We start from the raw sequence: 22,448 nt of genomic DNA, 5'->3' as shown, positions 1-22,448 counted from the left end.
TGAGTGCTTATACATCATCTTAGTAAGAAAGAGGGTTAGGACTTTAAGAAAGTGAATGGTGGGGAACTAATGAGAAACAAGTGCGAGGAACAGAAAGTTTTGATGAGGTTTTGTTTATGCAACATCTCCTCTAGGTGCAAGTGGTCCATCTCTCCTCTTTGGTCATTAACCTCCTGGAGGTTATATTTTAGGAGGCATTGCTTATGTCTGCAAAAGAAGTTTAGATCAGGATTTTTTCTGCTGCTGCTGTTTTTCTGATGTTTTCAGCCTAAAATCATCTTCTTGCACATCAGTGGGTCCAAGTGGATCTCACTAATGCACTCACATAGTTTTTGGACAGCTATTGAGTGGAAGGCATGATTCCATGTGCTGGAGAGACGGCAGAGAACAAAATGGAGAAAACTTCCTGCTCTCACTGAGCTTACATGCTCTCATCTAAGTCCTAATCGGGTTCAACTCCGCTTGGCTTCCGAGATCAGAAGAGATTGGACGCATTCAGGGTGGTAGGGCTGTAGACTGAGCTTACTTTCTAATGAGAGATGGACAATAAACACAAATAAGTAAAATACCATCTATAGTATGTTTGATGGTGATCCGGGTTAAGGAGAATAATAAACCAGGGAAGGGTTCAGGAAGTTACAGAGTAGCAGGGACGTGTAATTTTAGACAGGAAGGCCTGGGAGGCTCATTAAGAAGGTAAGATTTAGGCCGGGTGTGGTGGCTCACACCTGTAATCCCAGCACTTTGGGAGGCCGAGGCGGGTGGATCATTTACTGAAATACAAAAATTAGCTGGGCATGGTGGCAAGAGCCTGTACTCCCAGCTACCCTGGAGGCTAAAGCAGGAGAATTGCTTGAACCTAGGCACTCCAGCCTGGGCGACAGAGTGAGACTCAAATAAATAAATAAATGAAGGTGAGATGTGAATACAGATATAAGGGAGGAGAGATCCATCACACTAGATATTTGCACCTGCAGTGTTTTTGGCATTCTATTAATGTTATCAGTAGTTACTAATGTTTTGGCATTTACATATTAAGAAGGCCATACAGACCGAACATTAACAAAGCTGCCATTGGAGTCTTCGAAGTGATTACTCACCTAACGTGGTTAAGCCCCCGCCGAAAGTGCATGGGTTTTTCTAAGGTAGTTGTTTCCCTCGAGAGTGCAAGGACTCAGTGAGTCACCACGTCGTTGTTTGGCCTTGTCAATATTGTCTTCCTACACTGATTCTCTTCCCACTACCGGTTTAGATTGTTCTGGGCAGACAGCAATAAAGAGATGATTCTAGAAAAATTCTCATGATTGCCTCAGAATGAAATTCTTGTTTCCCTTAGCAACAACCTGATTTGCTAACCTATTACCATAGAAATAGAATGTAAAATATATAAGCAATGTAATGTTATCTTTTAGTTTTTAAAACCCTCCTTTCCCCGCCCCCCACCACTGTTTTTTTCTGTATTTGTCGTTAACAGACCTTACCTTTCTTGGTTTGAGGTCCAGGCTCTCTTCTACTATTTCTGGCCATTACATAGATAATTCTATATCCTTCTAGGCTGAACCAGTCTCTTGCGTCTTTTCAGCTTTCTTTCAAAACTACAATTTCAATTTCTATCTATATCTCGTCAGAATAGAAAAGGGAGATAGAAAAAGCAGCAATTACCCACAGAGATGGTTTTACTTAAATCACACTGCTCTTTTTACAAGTCCTTTTCATTTTTACTATCACCATTTTGCTCAACAGGAGTCAGCTTCTGTATCTAATACATAATCTTTTTAAAAAATAGTCTTCTGATGCCTTAGATTCCTAGGGGAAATGAAAACTGTAGCAGCCTCGTCGAGGTTTATGTATTCTTCACTGTTCTATGTAAGCATACCTGTTGTAGAGTTAGATCTGGTGGTGTACACCTGAGTCCTAGCTATTTGGGAGGATCACTTGAGCCCAGGACTTTGAGTCCAGCCTAGGTAACATAGCAAGACTCCATCTCTTTAAAAAAAAAAGTGCTGAGGATGATGGCTCCCACCTGTACTCCCAGCGCTTGGGAGGCCAAGGCAGGAGGATCAGTTGAGGCCAGGAGTTCAGGGCCGGCCTGGGCAACATAGCAAGACCATATCTCTACAAAAAATAGAAAAAATTAGCTGGACATAGTGGTGTACACCTGAAGTCCCAGCTGTTGAGAAGGCAGAAGTGGGAGGGTTGCTTGAACCCAGAAGTTCAAGGCTGCAATGAGCTATGATGGCACCACTGCACTCCGGCCTAGGCGACAGCAAAACACTCTTTAAAAAAGAAAAAAAAAAAAAGATTGTAAATGTATCTATTGGAAAAATGCTTTCACCCAAGAATAAACCAATAATGATTCTAAAGGTTTGGTTTTGGGATCTAGCTCTTTTTTAAAAAAGTGCTCATCACATTTTTCTATAACTTGATTAATTAATTAAACAAAAAATTACTAAGCATCTACTACAAGCGACATGCTAAAACTGGGTTAGAGTAATTATGGATGAAGTCCCAATTCTCAAAGAGCTCAGTGTCCAGACGAGGATGACAGAGGCAGCCCTATGACCTTGAAGGGCATTGTCTTAGTCCATCCAGGCTGCTATAACAAAATGCCTTAGACTGGGTAATTTATACCCAACAGAAATGCATAGGTCACCGTTCCAGAGGCTGAGAAATCCAAGATCAAGGCACCAGCAGATTCAGTGTCTGGTGAGGGCCTACTTTCTCTAGATGGTACCTTCTGTGGGTGCTCACATGGCTGAAGGCTCAACCGGGCTCCCTCAAGCCTCTTTTATAAGGGGACTAATCCCGTTCATGTGGGCTCTAGCCTCATGACCTAATCACCTTCTAAAGGGCCTAACTCTTAATACATTGAGAATCGGTTTCAACATACAGATTTTGAGGGTGCTGGAGACGGGGGTACACAAACATTCAGACTGTAGCAGGCATTTATGCTGTGCTAAGGGGTTTGGATTTCATCCGGAAAGTAACAAGCTGCCAATAAAATAGATGCAGTGGCACTGACATGGAAAGCTCACGTGGAACTTTGGACTTTGGAAAGTTCACTGTCAACTTAGTGCAGAACAAATTGGGGAATGGAGCCACATGGAGGAGAAAAGCCTCTGAACTTTGTTTTGCAGAGAAGTGCTTCTGTGCTGCTTCTACAGAGATTCTGAGGCAATTGCAGTGAGAATAAGGAGTAAAATGGATTTGTGAGATTTTAAGAAGAAAAATCTGAGAACAGTTGACAATAAATTTGAAATATGGAGTAAGAGAAGGAAAAAAGCAAAATTCTAAGAGGACAGTGGCTACCAGATGTCTGCTTGAAAAAGCAAATGGATGTTCAATCTATATTAACAATATACTGTAATATCTTTATAATACTGGTGTTTGGAAACAAGTAGTGATCATTACCCTGTAAGCTCTTATTCTATGATAGGGTTTCCCTAGTGCATAGGTAGTGGAAAGGATACAAAATCTGGAATCTTACAAGCTGGTTTCAAATCACGACTCTGATATATTTTCACTGAAAAAAAAAATTCTGATCATTTGTAAATTGAAAGTAATCAGAAACCTACTATGATATTATGATAGTCAAGTGAGGTGGGTTATCGAAAGTTGTTTTTTTTTTTCCTTTAAAATTATAAAGCATTGTAGTGTAAAATGGTGGTGGTACTAGATTCAGTGTATAGGTTTCTAATCCTTTGAGAGGGCACATTGTCAAAGTTGAGCTTCTTTAGTGATGGTCCCTGCCCTACCTCCTGCTGACTGGGTCCCACTGGTAGAATTCCGGCGTGGCAGGCACAGCATTGCAAAAGTCTAGACCACAGGAATTGGGTGTGGAGACTTGGGCTCCTTCAGGTGGCATTGTTTGGATTATGCTTCCTGCCTCCTCACAGGAGCCCAGTTTTAACTCTGAGTTAGGGCATGTTGCTAAATGATCCCTGCTGCCTGTTCCTTCACTCTGACCACCTACCTGATCATCTGCCCTGGACCAAGACAGTCTTCAGCTTTACGTTAGGCAGCCAGAACAGGGTTTTCTCTAATGTGCCACTGGATACTTGGCAATGGGTAAGCAGTCATCTCCCTTCCAGAGTTTGGCCTCTGTCCTGAGCCAGAGAAGGGTTCATGCTAAGGAGGCCAGTGCTCACTCCAGCCCTAGCATTGTATTAGGCATAATTTTCCCCAGAAGACACCACCTGACCTCCTTCTATAAGGGCTTGGAAACCTGTGGAAACAAATAACCTGGAGCTGTTAGGAACATGCTCCACCCCAGCCCCATCCTCTCGAGTCATGCATGTGTACCCAAGAGTGTGCAGAGTGATCTGATGAGCTCCCTTTGTAGGTAATGTGCCCTTTTATGATCTGTCTTTCGTATTTTGTAGTTGCACTATATCATATCTGAGTGAATTTGTTTTTATTTTTCCTATTTAGGGCTGAATTTCTGGAAGTTGTATTCAATTCTCTTTCAAGTCTGGCCTTTTTTAGAATATCTCATCTTCTCATTTTTAAATATTTTATATCTTTATGTTAAACGTACATATTTTATAACTATATTCTATCATATCTGACTTAATGAAGTCTTGAGGATTGGGATTTGTCATATATATTTTCACTGATGTTGAATTGTTTCCTTACATAATTTATATTTTTTGGATTGTGAATTCAACTTTAGTGGTGCATTATCAGTAAGAATTCTGCATAGCAAACTTCAAGGGGTCTACCATTAAAATGTTTTTCCTTTGTTTCTGCCAGGCACTCCAGGGATATCCCAGGCTCAAGAGCAATTATGAGTATTACAATAAGTGTTAATTTGAAGTTCAAACAGCCAGGATCAGCTATGGTTGAACGTGTTTAGAGAAGACCTATTTTTGCTCCTCCAGAGCTCAGTCTTGAGACAAACCAGCTTTCTTTTTGTTTCACAGTGTAGTGGGCTGACTTTTCTAATCTACCCTTTCATCAAGGGCCTGGTTTTGTGTGTTTCTGCTGTTTGCCTGGCATAGGCACTAGGCCATACTTCCTATCCCCTCCTGGGCATTAAAACCCAAGCCCCACATGAGAGGTCAGCAAACAATAGCCCTAGGATCAAGTCCAGCTCACTGTTAATCTTGGTAAATAAAGCCTTATTGGAACATAAGCATGTCCATTTGTTTATGTATCAGCTGGGCTGCTTTCACATCACAATGGCAGGATTGAGTAGTTGCTACAAAGACTATATGGCTCTCAAAGCTAAAACATTCACTACCTGACCTTTTACCAAAAAACGAGCATGAACTCCTGCCCTAGATTAATGAAACTGAAAATCCTGCCTTCATCCCTACCTTTTGAGCTTCAGGAGTTCTTGTGATTACCTGCTAGTATTCCTTTCCTCTTCATTTCTAGCGTCTGCAATCACCTTTACTCTTTAGTAAGCCCAGCTAGACATTTAAAAGTATGTCTGTTTTATTTTACCTATGTGTTTTTAGCAGGAGGCTTCTCAGGTATCTGGTCTACCATCTTGCCAAATCCAGAGCCTCTCTTCTACTGTGTTGGTAGCAATATGTTATTCTTTTTCTGTTTCCTTGACTTGACCATTAAATTTATTCATGTTAAATTTTTATTTTCTAATGGATTTGTTTAATATCATGACATTTTTCATCTACCTAACTCCATATCTATGGAATTTGATAAATAATGCTTTTCTTCTCATATAAAAAATGATTGTGTAATTCCCATGGTCATTTCCTTTTTAACCCATTGGTTATTTTAAAGTAAAGTAAAATATACTTTTGGCTGTCTTATTTTTAGTGTTCTGTGCTCAGAGATCATGGTCTTTATGATATCAGTTCTTTGGAATTTGTTGAAATTTTTCTCTGTTGTCTAATATGTGATCAATTATATATTTTTATATATGCATGAAAGGAATCTGTATCTGGGTGCAGAGCTTTCTCTGTAGATGTAATATCAGACTTGTTTATTGTGCCATTAGATTCTCTATTTTAAAATCTGTGTGCCAGATACATTCCTTTCTAAAAGAGTTCTGTTAAAATCTATTGTGGTTGATATTTGCGTATTTTTCTCTGAAATTGTATCAACTCTGCTTTATATATTTCAAGGCTATGTTGTTAAAGAACATAAAAACTCATGATCATTGCCCTCTTCTTAGATTACTCATCAGTATTAACGTTAAGTTTGTTGACTTATACATGTTAGAAATCATTTTTTTTTTTCCTTTGAGATGGAGTCTCTCTCTGTTGCCCAGGCTGGAGTGCAGTGTCGCCATCTCAGCTCACTGCAACCTCCATCTCCCAGGTTCAACCAATTCTCCTGCCTCAGCCTCCTGAGTAGTTGGGATTACAGGCATACAGCATCGCACCCGGCTAATTTTTGTATTTTCAGTAGAGACGGGGTTTTGCCATGTCTAGGCTGGTCTCAAACTCCTGACCTCAGGTGATGCACCTGCCTCAGCCTCCCAAAGTGCTAGAATGACAGGCATGAGCCACTGCACCTGGCCAGAAATAATTTTTTTAATGGCCAACTCAGACCCTGCTGTGCATTGAATCTAACTATGGACTGCCAGCTTTAAACTCCAGCAAAATGTAGACTATGTGAAAAGCTTGTTCTAATGTTCTTTCCCGGGGGCCTGTAGTTTTGTGCTGGGTTTCTACAGGGACATGCCTTGATCATGTGATGGCCCTAAATCCTTTAGTTCAGTCCAACACAAAGGATGTGGCTTTGGGGTGATGCCTCCAGATCTGAGGAGGTCTTTACTGAATCCTTTCTGTAGATCCAGTTTTCCATATTTGGCTGACACACTTGACAGTTTGCAGTTTAGAGCTATAGATATTTCCTTTCTACATCAGAGATAAACATTTTCCTCTATTTTTCATTTAAAAAAAATGTTTCTGGGTCTTGGGGAGTGGGGGGTGGGTTGAAGTAAAATAATCCTGACTTTATCATCGGCAGCTGGTAAGATGTCAAAATTTTCTTCTTACCCAAAGCCTTTCAGTGGTTTTATTCCCCTGGCAGTGTGAAATGCTTTGGCAGCATCAAAAGTGAATAACAAAAGGACGATTTATTAGATGTGATAGACATTGATAGATGTTCATGCTAGTTATGCACTGTTTCATTGATCTCCAGAATCAATGAAAAACAGGACTGAGTGGGTAAAAGAATCCACATGGCTTTTGGAGAAGCACTTCTATGAAGTTAACTATGTAATCCCCACTGTATTTGTAACAGTTGTGAAAACATAAACACAATATCTGCTTTATGTTGGGAGTATTTATTTGTTCATCCTTGAAGCACTTCTTAGAACTTTGGCCTGTTAATGCCATCTGATAAGATAAGGAATAATGCTCTTGGAAAAAAATCGATGTTTGAAATGTAGAATGAACTAACGTTTCAATCTTTTCTCCCCGTTTTTCCTTTTGTAGTATGACTATGAATATGATGAAAATGGTGACAGAGTCGTTTTAGGAAAAGGCACTTACGGGATAGTCTACGCAGGTCGGGACTTGAGCAACCAAGTCAGAATTGCTATTAAGGAAATCCCAGAGAGAGACAGCAGGTACAGTAATTGTGGCTACTAAAAGCTGTTCTATAGTACTTTGGGTTGTTCATAGTATTTTAGAAAATATTGATGACATTCTAATGAATGAAACTCTGACATTGAGTCAATTAGCTCCTTCTGAGGTTTAGCTGCTGCATCGTTCAGTGTTTGAAGTTCCAGACTGGTGGGGAAGAACGGGGCTTTCAGAGACTAGAAAAGAGAATGGCCCTGTGTGTGCTGGGCTCAGGTTGTCTTGGATAAAGGTGGATGTATTATATGAATAGATGGGGAATAAGCACTATCAGAAATGGTTTAGGTTGGAACCAGTTCTAAGTTCCAATCGGGCATGTGAGGAGCTTGGAAATTGTCATTCTATCTTAACAAGTGGAAACTGAACAGACTGAAATCAACGGCTCTTCTTGGATTTGTCAGTGAAGTTGCAAGGCAGGCAGCTGCCCCTGAAATTGGAGAGACTGGCGAAGTGAGAGACTCATAACTTACTGAGCAGAAGTCCATGATCAGAAACCTCTGTGGGAACCAGTGCGGGGGTAGGAAAACTGAACTGTAACTAACAAATCTCTAGAGGCCCACTGTGAAGTCTGAGTGAAAAACTCCAGCGGGACCCAGTCACTGGGGGCTGGGGGTGAGGGTCACACTTTCATGAGTTTTGGAGCTTTACCAGGTCCTCACAGAGACCGGAAATTAGAGAAATCCCATTGTGCTTCTGGCAGCAAGAAAGGAAAAGTCACCATTTTAAAATACGCTAGAGCATTCTGTTCTTAACAAGGTCTGTCCACAAGAGACTCTATTTTACCAGAGCCTCACCAAACTGGGGGAAGGGGAGTACCAAATGTAGCCCAACTCTAGCTGTCCTGTCTCATCTAAGGGGGCTAAAGCTAAGAAGCACTTTGAAGCACTTGTAAAATTCACAGCCCAGGGGCACAGACTCACTAAAAGACTGAGACCTAATCATAGACCTATAGAACTCTTCTCCTGCCTGACTGCTTCCCACCATACCACTAAAAGCCTATTTACTGCAGTATTTTCACCGGGGACATCATGTCCACCTTTCTATAGAAAACTATAAGGCATACTAAAAGACAAAAAACACAGTTTAAGCAACATAGCAAGTGTTAGAACCTGAACCAGATATGGCGGGATATTAGAGTTATCAGATTGTGAATCGTATTCACACGCTTAGGGCTCTCATGGAAATGTAGAGATTGTGCAGGAACAGATGGTAATGTAAGCTCAGAGATGGAAATCCTAGGAATAATTTTCAAAAATGCTGGAGATCAAAAACAGTAATAGAAGTGAAGAATGGCTTTCATGGCTTGTTAGTAGACTGGACACAGTTAAAGAATCTCTGAGTTTGGGAATATATCAATAGAAACTTTCAAAATTAAAAAAGCAAAGAGAAAAAAGACAAAAAAACTGGGACAATATCCAAGAACTGTGTGACAACTACAAAATGTATAATATATACATTTTTCCCATTAAAAGTAATGGCAAAAACCGCAATTATTTTTGCACCAACCTATACTTGAAGAAATGAGTTGAACCTCACGTAGTGAGGCCTTGTGAAAGATGGACTCTTTTTTAGAAACAAAAATGTTGTTCAGGAAACTGAAGCACTCTGGTGATAGGATTACCTGTTGCTCACTGCTCTTGTGCTCTGCCTTATGGTTTATTTCTCCAACTAATAATTCTGTCTTCTCTCAACCTTATGATTTCTGTTGCCTTAGGGCTTCCCTTACATCTCTCTGTAAGGCAGTGCTCCTATAATTAGTGAAACACAGTTGTAGTGTATGATACACAGTTGTGTGTGTTGTGTATTCAGTCTGAAAGAGAGAGAATTTGATTATTTAATAGATGGTTATTATTATCCATATTTGGCCAGGCTTTAATGCTGGGCTACATCATGGGCTGATTCTGGCTGCCCTTGAGTCCACGTTCTGTGGCCGTGGTCATAGGCCACGTGACCAGCCTTCCTTAGGAAGGACCCACCCCTGAGCTCCCCAGGTTACCTGTCTACCCCACATCTTCAATTACAGATCTCAAAGGCATCTCAAGGTTAACATGACCAAAACTGAACCTGGATTTTTTTCCTTTTTTAACTTTTATTTTAGAATCGGGGTACATGTGCAGGTTTGTTACAAAAGAATATTGTGTGTTGCTTAGGTTTGGAGTACAAATGAATCCATCAAATATACCTAGGTAGTCAGTATATTACCCAATCGCGAACCTAGATTTTATTTTTATTTACTTATTTTTTTTAAGACAGAGACTCACTGTGTCATTCAGGCTGGAGTGCAGTGGCCCCATCTCAGCTCACTGCAACCTCCACCTCCCGAGTTCAAGCAATTCTCATGCTTCAGTCTCCCAAGTAGCTGGGATTACAGGCCTGCACCACCATGCCCAGCTAATTTTTGTGTTTTTAGTAGAGATGGAGTTTCTCTATGTTGGCCAGGCTGGTCTCGAACTCCTGCCTTCAAGTGATCTGCCCACCTCAGCCTCCCAAAGTGCTGGGATTACAGGCGTGAGCTGCTGCGCCCAGCCATAAACCCGATTTTTATTCCCAAATGTACTCTCCCTAAAGTACTCCTTGTGTCATCAGTTACTGTCTCCCCATCCATCCAGCTGCTCAGGCTAACCTCCAGGGTTCATTTGGATTCCTCTCTTTCTCTTGCACTCCACATCTACTCCATCAATAGGTCGTACTGTTTGTTGTATCAGCCTCTGCAATATATTCTGAATCTCTCTACTCTTTCCGATCACCACAGCTGCACCTCTAATCTAAGCCTTCAGGCCTCTCGCCCGGACTCCCTTCTAGTCTCTGCAGTCACCTCATAATTGGTCTCTGCTTTCATTCTTTCCTCCACTCCTAGTCCATCCTTCTTTGAGGAGTCACAGAGGTCTTTCTGAAGTTAAAATCAAATCATGCAGTGATAATGATGTGTCAGTGAAGGTCCATCGGTTGTAACAAATGGACTACTCTGGTGGGGAATGTTGATAATGGGGGAGACTGTGCATGTTTGGGAACCAGGAGTGTGTGGGAAATCTCTGTACCTCCCTCTCAAATTTTTCTGTGAACTTACAAACTGCTCTAAAAAATAACATCTATTTTTAAAAATCACATAATGTCACTACTGCCTAAAACCCTTCAGTGGATTCTTATTGCAACTAGCATGAAACCCAGAACCCTTACTTTGAATCACAAGGCCACAGGCGATCTGCTTCCTCTGTGGCCTCACCTCCACTCCAGCCACACTGGTGTCTCTCTATCGGGCATACCAAGATCAACCCAGACCTTCGCAGGATTGCCTCATTTTCATCATTTAGGCTTTAATTCAAATGTCAAGCCCTCAGAGAGGTCTTCTCTGACTACCCCAAACTGAAAAAGACACCCCCTCCCATGCAAGCACTGTGCCCGATCCCAGCTCTTTATCCTTAGTGCGTGACTTTCACGCTGCCTCCAGGCTCCGTATGTCATCCCAGAAGGAAAAGGAAAACAAAGCTTCCCAGAACTGCCCAGTATACTTTCCCCTCTGTTGCACTCGCCCAAAATGCCTACCCCTACCTACAAGGAACTAGGAACTCCGGCTTTTTAGCCAGCCATTTGTTTCTCCAAACAAAATCATAGAAAGAGGGAGGAATAGATATTAGGTAAGCAAACAGCTGTTGCTGCCTGCCGCTTCTGTAGTTTCATTCAATTTCATATTTGTTTGGTGTTGTTCCAGCATTTCCTCTTAGTTAATTCATGAGACATGATTACGGATTCTTATGAAACAGCAGTAGAAATTACTCATTAAATACCTAGGTAATATATATAAAGTTGTCATCTTAAAATTTTTCTTTTAGTCCTACAGGTTCTTAAGGATCATATATATAGATAGTATAGATTTGAAACAATATGAAATTTAACGAGGTCATCGCTATCAAATTGCTGCAGCCAAATTCACTAACCTTTAGCCACAGCTCCTCTCTTTTCCCCTCCTGATGGATTTAGGTGGACACTTGGAAGAAACTCACTTTTAAAATCATCCTGTTGTTTAAGTTTATTCAAATGCTGCTATACACACACAAAGCACACCAATACCAACAAGGTGTTTCAGCTCCTGTTCTGTAACAATGCAGTTGGTATATGTGATTTGCGCATGACAAGCCCTTACCTTAAACAGCTGGTGCAGGGCATCTTCTTATTAACAATATAAAGAGATTGCTGACAAGTCTATTATTGTGAAGATACAGCAACCAAAGTTGTTTCTATCCATGTGACCTGGAGGGGTGTGGACGTTCTGTTGAAAAAGATAGCAGTTACAGTTACAAAGGATAATTACAAAAGTAGTGTGATGTGAATAATGCATGATACAACCTCTGTACACTAAACTCCCATCTGTAAAGAAGGATCAGAGCAACGGAAACAATTTCTCCTCTGTTTCCTTCATGTTCGAAAACCACTTTGTTAGAGAATGAAAGTGGTTGTAAGAGAGAAGAGGTAGATTTAGTATGTTCTCATCATCTACCCCCAACTAGTTGTTAATCTCAGGTTGGCTTTCTCTTCTGATATTCTACATATCCTGAACTGGTTATTTTTTTTTTTATTTTATTTATTTTATTTTTGAGATGGAGTTTCGTTCTGTCGCCCAGGCTGGGGTGCAGTGGTATAATCTCGGCTCACTGCAACCTCCGCCTCCTGGATTCAAGTGATTCTTCTGCCTCAGCCTCCCAAGTAACTGGGATTACAGGCACCTGCCACTACGCCCAGCTAATTTTTATATTTTTAGTAGAGACAGGGTTTCACCATGTGGACAGGCTGGTCTTGAACTCCTGACCTCAAGTGATCTGCCCACCTTGGCCTCCCAAAGTGCTGGGATTACAGGAGTGAACCACTGCACCCTGCCATGGACTGGTTATTTCTATGTCATTTTTCACCCAGCTGTATATGAGAGACAACAGGGGAGCTTTTAAAAATACTGATGCTCAAGCTCTACTTCCAAAAATCCTAGGGCGGTCCTGGAAATTAGAAGCCCTTTAGGAAATGTAAATACCGGCCGGGCGCGGTGGCTCAAGCCTGTAATCCCAGCACTTTGGGAGGCCGAGACGGGCGGATCACGAGGTCAGGAGATCGAGACCATCCTGGCTAACCCGGTGAAACCCCTTCTCTACTAAAAAATACAAAAAAAAAAAAAAACTAGCCGGGCGAGGTGGCGGGCGCCTGTAGTCCCAGTTACTTGGGAGGCTGAGGCAGGAGAATGGCGTAAACCCGGGAGGCGGAGCTTGCAGTGAGCTGAGATCCGGCCACTGCACTCCAGCCCGGGCGACAGAGCGAGACTCCGTCTCACAAAAAAAAAAAAAAAAAAAAAAAAAAAAAAAAAAAAAAAGGAAATGTAAATATCCAGTTAAGGTTGGCAACCACTGGTCTAGATGGTTAGCAGTGGGGATTTGACTCAAAGGGAGTGTCTGGAGATACCTATAGATTAATAGTTTTGTCAAAACCAAATATATAAGTATCTCTGATTATCTAGTCCATTTCTTCTTTCCTTGTTACAAGTAATTGAGAAGAAATATGATTTTCTTATAATTCTCATAGACAAGACTAATTTGTTGATGTGAACAAATTATAATTCCATCCTTGTTTAATGCTTGGCACTTACACTTAGTGAAAATGCTGGGTGTTTGTACTATTTTCTATATTGGAGAAGAGTACGTGTCCTTAGCTAGGTTGGATTCTGACCATTATTGCAAATTTTGACCTATCTCCTTAGTTTAATAACGTAAGGATATTGCTTCTCCAGGATCTTAAGTTTAAGCATTGATGTTTTGATTTTCAGTGGAGAATCAGAAGGTGGGAGCCTTATGATTAATAATTAACTGAGGACCCAGTATGGTGGTGCATGCCTGTAATCTCAGCACTTTGGGAGGCTAAGGCTGGCAGATCACTTGAACTCAGGAGTTTGAGATTAGCCTGGGCCACATGGTGAAACAAAAAATACAAATATTAGCTGGGCATGGTGGTGCACGCCTGTAGTCACAGCTACTCGGGAGGTTGAAATGGGAGCATTGCTTGAGCCTGGGAGGCTGAGGGTGCAGTGAGCTGTAATCGTGCCACTGCATTCCAGCCTGGGTGACAGAGAGAGACCCTGTCTTAAATAATCATCATCGTCATCATCATCATCATCTGAGTTAGTTGGTTGTTTCAGATTTTTCTTTATCTCTTAACTCTGTAGAATACAGAGGCACAGTATTTGCCACTAATCCATATCAATAGAAGTTGTGAGCCAGGTGTGTTGACTCACACCTGTAATTCCAGCCCTTTGGGAGGCTGAGGTGGGCAGATCACCTGTGGTCAGGAGTTCAAGACTAGCCTGGCCAACATGTTGAAACTCCATTTCAACTAAAAATGCAAAAATTAGCCAGGTGTGGTCGCAGCCGCCTTTAATCCCAGCTACTTGGGAGGCTGAGGCAGGAGAATCGCTTGAACTCGGGAGGCAGAGGTTGCAATGAGCTAAGATCGCGCCATTGCATCCCAGCCTGGGCGACAAGAGCGAAGGTATGAACTAACATCAAAGTGTTTTAACCCTCATGGAAGAAGCAACTTGTAAATACCCTTATAGTTGAGAGTCATTACCTAAATATCTTATTGGTAACACTGTATATTGGTATTTCTGGTGTTATCTCACTCAAGCAATTATCAAAATGTTGTTGCTATCTCTAACTGGTATACTATGAAAGTGCTCATTTTAATACCTGCCCTTCATAGTTCCTAAAGCAATTCTAAAGAAAAAAAGAATAATCGATCTAAAATGCAAGTATTTTGTTGTTTTTATTGCTGTTGGCTGCTTTCTGGAAATATTACACAGATAATAAAAATTAATTTAAATTAAGTGAATTTAAATTTTTATAAACTAATTGCTTTAGCTATAGCACTTACTCTAAAAAGCTTATTGAAAATAGCATTATTCAATATTAACCAATGGATTTGTCAGTGTAAGATCTAAGGATTTCCTATATGTAGGACTGAAGCAAGTGTGAGACATCAGGTTTGCACTAATGTGCATTATTAGTGTATTTCACACCGGTAGCCTCCATTATAGGAGATATATATATTCGATTTAGATTCGATTTAGATTTTATAGACAGAGAGAGAGAGAGAGAGAGAGGAATTCCTTTGAGTCTGTATTTATTGTTGCTGACACCCTACAATATTTAGCTTCTTAAGTAAAATTTGAGGCTACAGATTTGGACTGAGCTCCTGCACTAGGCTCCAGCAGACCAGCCTGTGGAACCATGCTAGGGTTCCACATCACCAAACCAAAACTAAGCAGTTTACTTGTAAGATCTGGCCTTCTGAAAAATCAGGAGAGAGATGATAGCCAAATTATCAAACAGGCCAATTTTCAAAAAACAAAAACAAAACAGAGTCACAGGGACTGATCAAAAGGCACCCAGCCAACCTGAGCTGGCATGATAAGGAAGTCCCCTCTGCTTTAACCCCTGCAAGGGAAGTAACCTGAACTAACCTAACATTAACCACTTGGCTTTTGCTCTGTGTTGTTTTTGTTCCTGCTCAAGCTACCTTACAAAAGAAAACCCACTGTTCTGCCATGCCCAGTGGACCTCCTATTTGGATTGGATACTGCCTGGCTCATGAATCATGAATAAAAGCCAATTTGATTTTTAAAACTCAATTTGCTGAAATTATGTTCTTTGGCAAGCAGTAAAATAATTCATTAGGGCTACATTAAATTCAGGGTGCTTAAGAGTCTATAAAGCTTTACAGTACTTCCAATAATTATCAAAAGTGTTGTTCTGCTCCAGAAATATAAAATAACTTTCATAATTTGAATCAGCAACATATATCAAGTACATAATTTTGAAGTCACACTTTCAATGTGGAGGCTTCATGAGGATTAGGTAAAAATCATGATATAATAGAATTAGTGGACACAGTAAGGTGAAGATTTTGATGCAAGGGGCTCAAAGAGATTTGACCTATGAGTGGTATTTTATGTTTGCTGTTGAAGAATTGACGGGCCTTTCAGGAAGTTCTAGAATGTACATTAAAGTTATTTGCAAGTTTTGTCTTCCTGGGCAGGAGTCTCCTGATTATTAGTAAATTGTGATAGTAAAGTTTTATAGTCAATAATAAAGTTGTGTTGATGAGGCCAGTAGAATAGAAAGTCATGTTAATGTTAATATGTTAATATGGAGAGTAAACTGTGTGGACGATTTCAGTTCTCCTGGGTTTGAATCTTAGCTCTGTCACTTACTAGCTTTGGGATCTTGGGCAAGTCAGTCATCCTCTCTGTGAATCAGTTTCCTTATCTGTAAAATGGGCATACCAACACTACCTTCTCATGGAAATGAATTAACGTATACAACTGGCTTAGTACCTGACACATTTCCCCTCAAATCCTACCACACCTTCAACCTCATAGAATTTACCTTAGGAGAAATAAAGGCCTTAAATGGTCATTTTGGTTTCACATATGGACATATATTTGGCTGACATTTTCCATTTGTATTGTTTAAATTTATACAGTAAAGTCTGGCTACATAATTAACTCATTGACAATTGCATGTCTTTTAGATACTCTCAGCCCCTGCATGAAGAAATAGCATTGCATAAGCACCTGAAGCACAAAAATATTGTCCAGTATCTGGGCTCTTTCAGTGAGAATGGTTTCATTAAAATCTTCATGGAGCAGGTCCCTGGAGGTAAGAGATATTTCTTTCTTTAAAAAGTGTGAATTTTTAGAGCCTTGAAGGGGAGTAAACTTGAATGGGATTTACTAGAGTACAGGTCTTCATCTGTGTAAACTGAGAGAAAAATTGGACGTGTGACATTACCTCCAGTTTGTTAGGAGATGTCAACCATAAATGATGAGATTTAGAAAATATCCTAATGTATAGAGTTTATTCTGGTGCAAAGCTTGAGGATAGCCACCCAGGAAACACAGACTCCAAAAGAATGGGCCAGTGTTCCAAAGTGAGGAAGTTCATGTTTCACTTATATAGGCCGAAGACTAACGGGGTGGCAACATCTTCTACACAAGGTCATTACATTTAAGTGGTTACAGCTTTATATTCCAAGGTATATTATTTTAATATTCCATAAGGAGGGGTAATGGTCTCAAGGGATCTTTTCTTTGGCACTATTCAGTCTTTCCCAATCATTTACAGGACAAAAATGCGGAAGAGATTTAGCCTATAATCGTGGAATCAGAAGTTACAACCGAATGCTACATGACTCAGGCCACAAAGTCACATTCCTTAAATAATAATAAGGCTTAAATAATTTAAAGTTCCAGAAGCTTTACAAGTGAATTATGTAATTTCACAGAGACAATACATAAATATGGAAACCATTTCAGGATCAATCATCATGACTTGAATTAAAGTTAGCAGTAGACATTGGCCTTTTACTTAGACATATTTGATAGCAATCATCTTTAGAGTAGGGATATTTGCAAATTCATGTTTGAGCCCAATATCTAGTACAGCTCCTGGGCCACTGTGAAGAACCAATGAATATTAGCTTAAAGTGCTGTTACATTATTAATACACTTTAAAGAGCTCATTTGAATGAGGATTTATTTACTATTTATCCCTACTTTACAGGAAGTCTTTCTGCTCTCCTTCGTTCCAAATGGGGTCCATTAAAAGATAATGAGCAAACAATTGGCTTTTATACAAAGCAAATACTGGAAGGATTAAAATATCTCCATGACAATCAGATAGTTCACCGCGACATAAAGGTAAGGTGCACCAGCATTCATTTTCATGAGTTCTTTCTTTGCTGGGTTATTATTTTACTTGCAAAAGTCATATTGTGTTATGAGTATTAATTTAGAATGGTGAATAAGTAAATCTTAGAAACAGCAGAAATATAAGAAATCGTTTACCCCTGAATCAGTTCTTTATGTTCATGTCTTAATGCTTTTGCTCAAAGAACAAACTGCTTAACTGCGTTCAGCCAACAAGATTGTGCTCCCACTACACAATGTTTCCTAGGAACTCTGTGGTGTGGGATGCAGCTGTCTAAAGTTAAATGGGAGATGGCCCCTGGTCCTGAGGAACTTACAGGCTGGTTAATCTTTGTATCCTTGCCCATAGTAGCTACTCAGTAAATTATTGAATCAATAAATGAATAGTTAGAAGAAAAAAAAATTCCCTTTTCTCACAAGTATCACATATTCATTGATTGAACTATAATTATAAGGTATAGATTCTCTAAAATAAGCTAAAATAATAACTTTACATTCTCTTTTTAAAAAGAAAATTCAGAACTAATACATTTTTTACAAAGTGTGGACTATTGAAAATAAGTTAATATTACTACCCTAAAAATCAACCAAAATGCCCATTTATCTATCATGCCTCTACATATTCCAGGAAAAGAAGTAAAGAAACATAGAAAAGAAAATAAAGTAACTGGAAAGTTATGAAAATCATAATTTAATTATACATACATCATTATATCTCTGTAAATAGCAACAAGCTCTAACCAGTTAGGAATCATATTTGATCTTGTGATCTGAGTAGCAGATTATGAAGAACTTACAACTGCCCAATGAGTTCCTGTTGCCCACTGACCAGATAGAGCTGATTTCTCAAGATGTAAGAATTGCAACTGAGAGTTTAATACACATAGAGATGGCCAAACAAGATATTGGATTTTATAATTATTCAAATCAGCCGCTCCAAAAATTTAGAGGCTAAGGTTTTCCAGAGATAGTTTGGTGAGCAGGGGGCTAGGGTCTGGGTGGTTGGGGATGCAATTATACAGGTGTGGAAAATAGTTCTTATGTGTTGAGTCCAGTTCTGGGTGGGGGCTACAGGACTGGCTGAGTCCAGAGTCACAGGTCTGGGTGATGCCATCTGATAGTCAGAAATGGAGAAGCCTGTAAAGACATTTCAAAAGGCCAGTCTTTGGTTCTATAATAGTGATGTCAATTATAGGAACAATTGGAGGAGTTGCAAATCTTGTGACCCCCCAGAATAGTGGGCTGATAATCATTTGGCTATGCCTACATCTTAGTGGACTTTAGGCCCCTCTCATCCTGTTAACCTGGTGGCCTTTCATTAGTTTTACAAAGATGGTTTAGTTTTGGGGAAGGGCTATTATCATCTAAACTATAAATTATAAATTAAATTTCTCCAAGTGAGCTTGGTCTACACCCTGGAATGACCAAGGGCAGTTTGGAAATTTAAGGCAAGATGGTGGTGGTTAGATCAGTTCTCTTTTACTGTCATAATTTTCTCACTGTTACAATTTTTGCAAAGGCAGTTGGTCTCAAACTGATAATATGTAAACAAAAAACAGTGTCAAGAATTCAGTATTGAGATAAACTATTAATGAAGAATACAGAATTATGTTGTTGGTTGCTGTAAGGACACCTTTTTTTTTTTTTTTTTAATTGGACTTACCAAGTCAACAATAGACAGTATCTGAAGAAAGATAACATTTGTGATTAAAGTCCTCTGTTCTCTAGGGTGACAATGTGTTGATTAATACCTACAGTGGTGTTCTCAAGATCTCTGACTTCGGGACATCAAAGAGGCTTGCTGGCATAAACCCCTGTACTGAAACTTTTACTGGTATGTTTTTGCAATGATGATACAGATCTTATGTAATTAAAGAAATAATTGCTGAGTTTGAGCATAATGTGAGAGAGAAATTCAGTTGGTGTTCTCACACACAGTAATGTTGATATCTTTTCTCTTTTCTTTCTTTCTTTTCTTTTTTTGTTTTTTGAGACAGGGTCTTGCCCTGTCACCTAGGCTGGAATGCAGTAGTGTTATCACCTATCACTGTAGCCTTAAACTCCCAGGCTCAAGCAATCCTCCCACCTCAGCCTCCTGAGTAGCTGGGACTACAGACGTGCGCCACCATGCCCAGCTAATTTTTTTGTATTTTTGATGGAGACAAGGTTTCACCATGTTGGCCAGGCTGGTCTCAAACTCCTGGGCTCAAGTAACACACCTGTGGCCTCCAAAAGTGTTGGGATTACAGGTGTGAGCCACTGCGCCTGGCCAATGTTGTTATGTGTTACAGAATTTGATTTGGCCCTTTTCTCTTCCTGTATATATATGACTTGCTTAGTTAGTCTCCTGCTTACTGCCACTGAAGATTTTTTTTTTTTTTAATTTTCAACTTGTTATTTGTTTTTCTTTTCATGTAATTACTTCTTTCCTGGTTGGCCTACAATAACTCTAGCAAGATTTTTTTATTATTATTATTAAACATTTCCTTGGCCCAACCTCTCTGTGATTCTTACTCATACCCTAATCACTTCCCATTTGGACGATAAATTCTCTCTTTTACTGTTTACTCTCTGTGGTTGACTCCCCTACTCCACAATATAAATAACCTAGGATTTCAATTCAGAAAGAGGAAATGACTCACCGACTCAGAAGAAGGGAGGGAGAGAGCTTTCCTGAGAAGTTAGGCAGTGCAGCCACTGAGCTGCCTTTGGTGCAAAGTACTGGGAGGGTGGAGACCAAGTGATTTCCAAAAAGGTAACAGTAGCCAAGAGGAAGCTCAGACTCAAGAGATTCATGACTGCCCAATAGTTCTAGGGAGGGTGTGTAAGATTTCAAACCTGATCTCCACCCTTAGTTCTTATCACTCCATCATGCTGATTCTCATGAAGTGTTAAGTTCTTCTCCTTATAGAGAGAAATTTAGGCCCCCCCCCCCCGACAAAAAAAAAAAAAAAAGAGGAGGGGAAGGGAAGAGAAAAAGATCATGAATAATCTTTGGTCTACTATGAAGCAACATGGCCCCATTTCAATTCTGTGAGGTAGGTGGGAGTACCTCCATTTTGCAGACGAGAAAATTTCCTGGGAGAGAAGTGACATTGCAGTCAGAAGTCACAGCAGTGTTTACCGGATAGAACTCAGATTGGTTTTTTGTTTTTGTTTTTGTTTTTTTGAGACTGGGTCTTGCTATGTTGCCCAGGCTGGTCTTGAACTCCTGGGTTTAAGCAGTCCACCCACTGCAGGCTCCTAGGTATCTAGGATGTCATGCCTGGCAAAACCCAGTTTTTTTGTTCTTGTTTTTTCTTTTGAGATGGGGTCTCGCTCTGTAACCCAGGCTGAGGTATGGTAGTGTAATCTCTGCTCACTGTGACCTCTCCCACCCTGGATTTAAGTGATTCTCCTACCTCAGCCTCCCTAGTAGCTGGGACCATAGGCACGCACCTCCATGCCTGGCTAATTTTTTGTGGGTTTTTTTTGGTAGAGACAAGGTTTCACCATGTTGCCCAGGCTGGTCTCAAACTCCTGACCTCAAGTGATCCACCTGCCGTGGACTCCCGAAGTGCTGGGATTACATGTGTGAGCCCCCACGCCTAGCCAGAACTCAGATTTTGTATCTACTGTTTGCTCTTTGCTTTTGCCTTCTGGCTCTAGTCCATCTTTCTCTCTGCCTTCCTGTAGGAGGAGAGAGAGACGTTCTGTGTCAAGTTTTTTCCCCAGAGCATTCAGTCAGCAATACCCCTGACCCAGGTCCTGCCTCAAGGCGATGGATATTTTAGGGTACAGAATTAACACATTTGGAATATATTTTTTTGAAAAAACTAAGTGCTGACCTATTAATAACTTCAAATGTCTTTACATTTCTTTCCTCATACTCTGAACTTGGCAAGTGGCAGTTTCTGTGCTGTCAAGACTCAGTAACTTCTGAGAGGAAAATCCCTCCTTTCACACGCTTTGTGGGACAGGATGTTAACGCAATATCTTGTGCTACTAATCTGGGGAATATCTTTTTTGTGAAATCTCCAAAGGAATTGTAGGAAAGCAGTCCTCACAGAGCCCTTTGCGTGGACCTCTTCCACTGGTGTCACGTAAGAGTGACGTGCGTCACTAACATGCATAGATCTGTCCCCAGCACTGGTCCCGAGGGCCCTGTACATCGTAGGCTTCAAACATGAACTTGGTGGTCATCAAGTCCCAGGAGCTTAGTCCCAGGTACTCAGTCAATAAATTGGTCTGTATAACCTCTTGGTGATTTTGATGAGGGAAAATGCAGCAGTAATCACCATTTATGGAGTGCTTACTGTATACCTAGCTCTGCACTAAGTGCTTTACATACATTTTATTGAAATTCATACATCAGCCTTAATCATTAGGTATCATTATCCTAGTTTGTGGTGAGAAAATGAAGGTTCAAAGAGGTTGAATAACTTGCCCGAGGTCACAAAGCTAGTTAGTAATAGAGCTGAGACTCAAGCGAGACTTAACAGGCCAAAAGGAATTAATTATCTTCTCCCAAACCTGTCCCCGGCACACTCTTCTGTCTCAGTTGGCAGCCACTCCCGACATAGTGTTATCCAGGGCGCTTCTCTTTTCTCACACTCCATCCCAGTCCATCCAGGAAGCCTATTGGCTCTGTCTTCAAAACATGACCAACATTGGACCGGTTCTCACGCCTCTGCCGCTGCCACTCTCATCGCTCACCTGCATTTTCCCCGTGGCTTCCCCAGCTGTGCTCCTGCTTCACTTTTGCCCCCTACTGTCTACTCTCAGCACTGCAGCAAAAGTGATCCCTCTGAAACAAACGGGGTCCTATTGTTCAGAGCCCTCGGTGGCTTTCTTTTTTTTTTTTTTTATGTAAACAAATATCAAAACCCTTATAGTTGGGGACAAGGCTCTGACCTGATTCGGAGTCTGTACCCTTTCAGACCTCATTTCCTACTCTTCTTCTGTTGTTTACTCTGTGCCAGAAACGTGGACCTTCCTGCATTTCCTCTATGACAGCAGGCAGGGCCCTGCCACAGAGCCTTTGCATGGGCTTTTCCTCCTGCCGCTACCACACTTACCCCAGCTGTCTGCACGGGTAACTTTCTTACCTTCTTCCAGTCTCAATGCAGATGTCCCCTCTGCAGTGAGACCAACCATGAACACCCTATTGA

General features: G+C 40.6%; 1 protein-coding gene across 6 annotated transcripts in view; it reads left to right on the top strand.

The window, feature by feature from the left end:
• MAP3K5 (mitogen-activated protein kinase kinase kinase 5) overlaps positions 1-22,448 on the top strand; it is a 242,259-nt gene that overhangs the window by 168,315 nt on the left and 51,496 nt on the right. For all 6 annotated transcript variants that reach the window (XM_077999454.1, XM_077999452.1, XM_077999455.1 and 3 more), the window contains 4 exons: positions 7,413-7,546; positions 16,122-16,249; positions 17,153-17,289; positions 19,027-19,132. In XM_077999454.1, the coding sequence (XP_077855580.1) occupies positions 7,413-7,546; positions 16,122-16,249; positions 17,153-17,289; positions 19,027-19,132 (505 nt within the window). The remainder of the gene's footprint in view (positions 1-7,412; positions 7,547-16,121; positions 16,250-17,152; positions 17,290-19,026; positions 19,133-22,448) is intronic.

The sequence above is a fragment of the Macaca mulatta genome, chromosome 4, assembly GCF_049350105.2.
Source record: "Macaca mulatta isolate MMU2019108-1 chromosome 4, T2T-MMU8v2.0, whole genome shotgun sequence".
In the NCBI taxonomy this organism is placed as follows: Eukaryota; Metazoa; Chordata; class Mammalia; order Primates; family Cercopithecidae; genus Macaca; species Macaca mulatta.
Note: the sequence above shows the minus strand (reverse complement) of the source record. Positions and strands in the feature narration are given on the sequence as shown.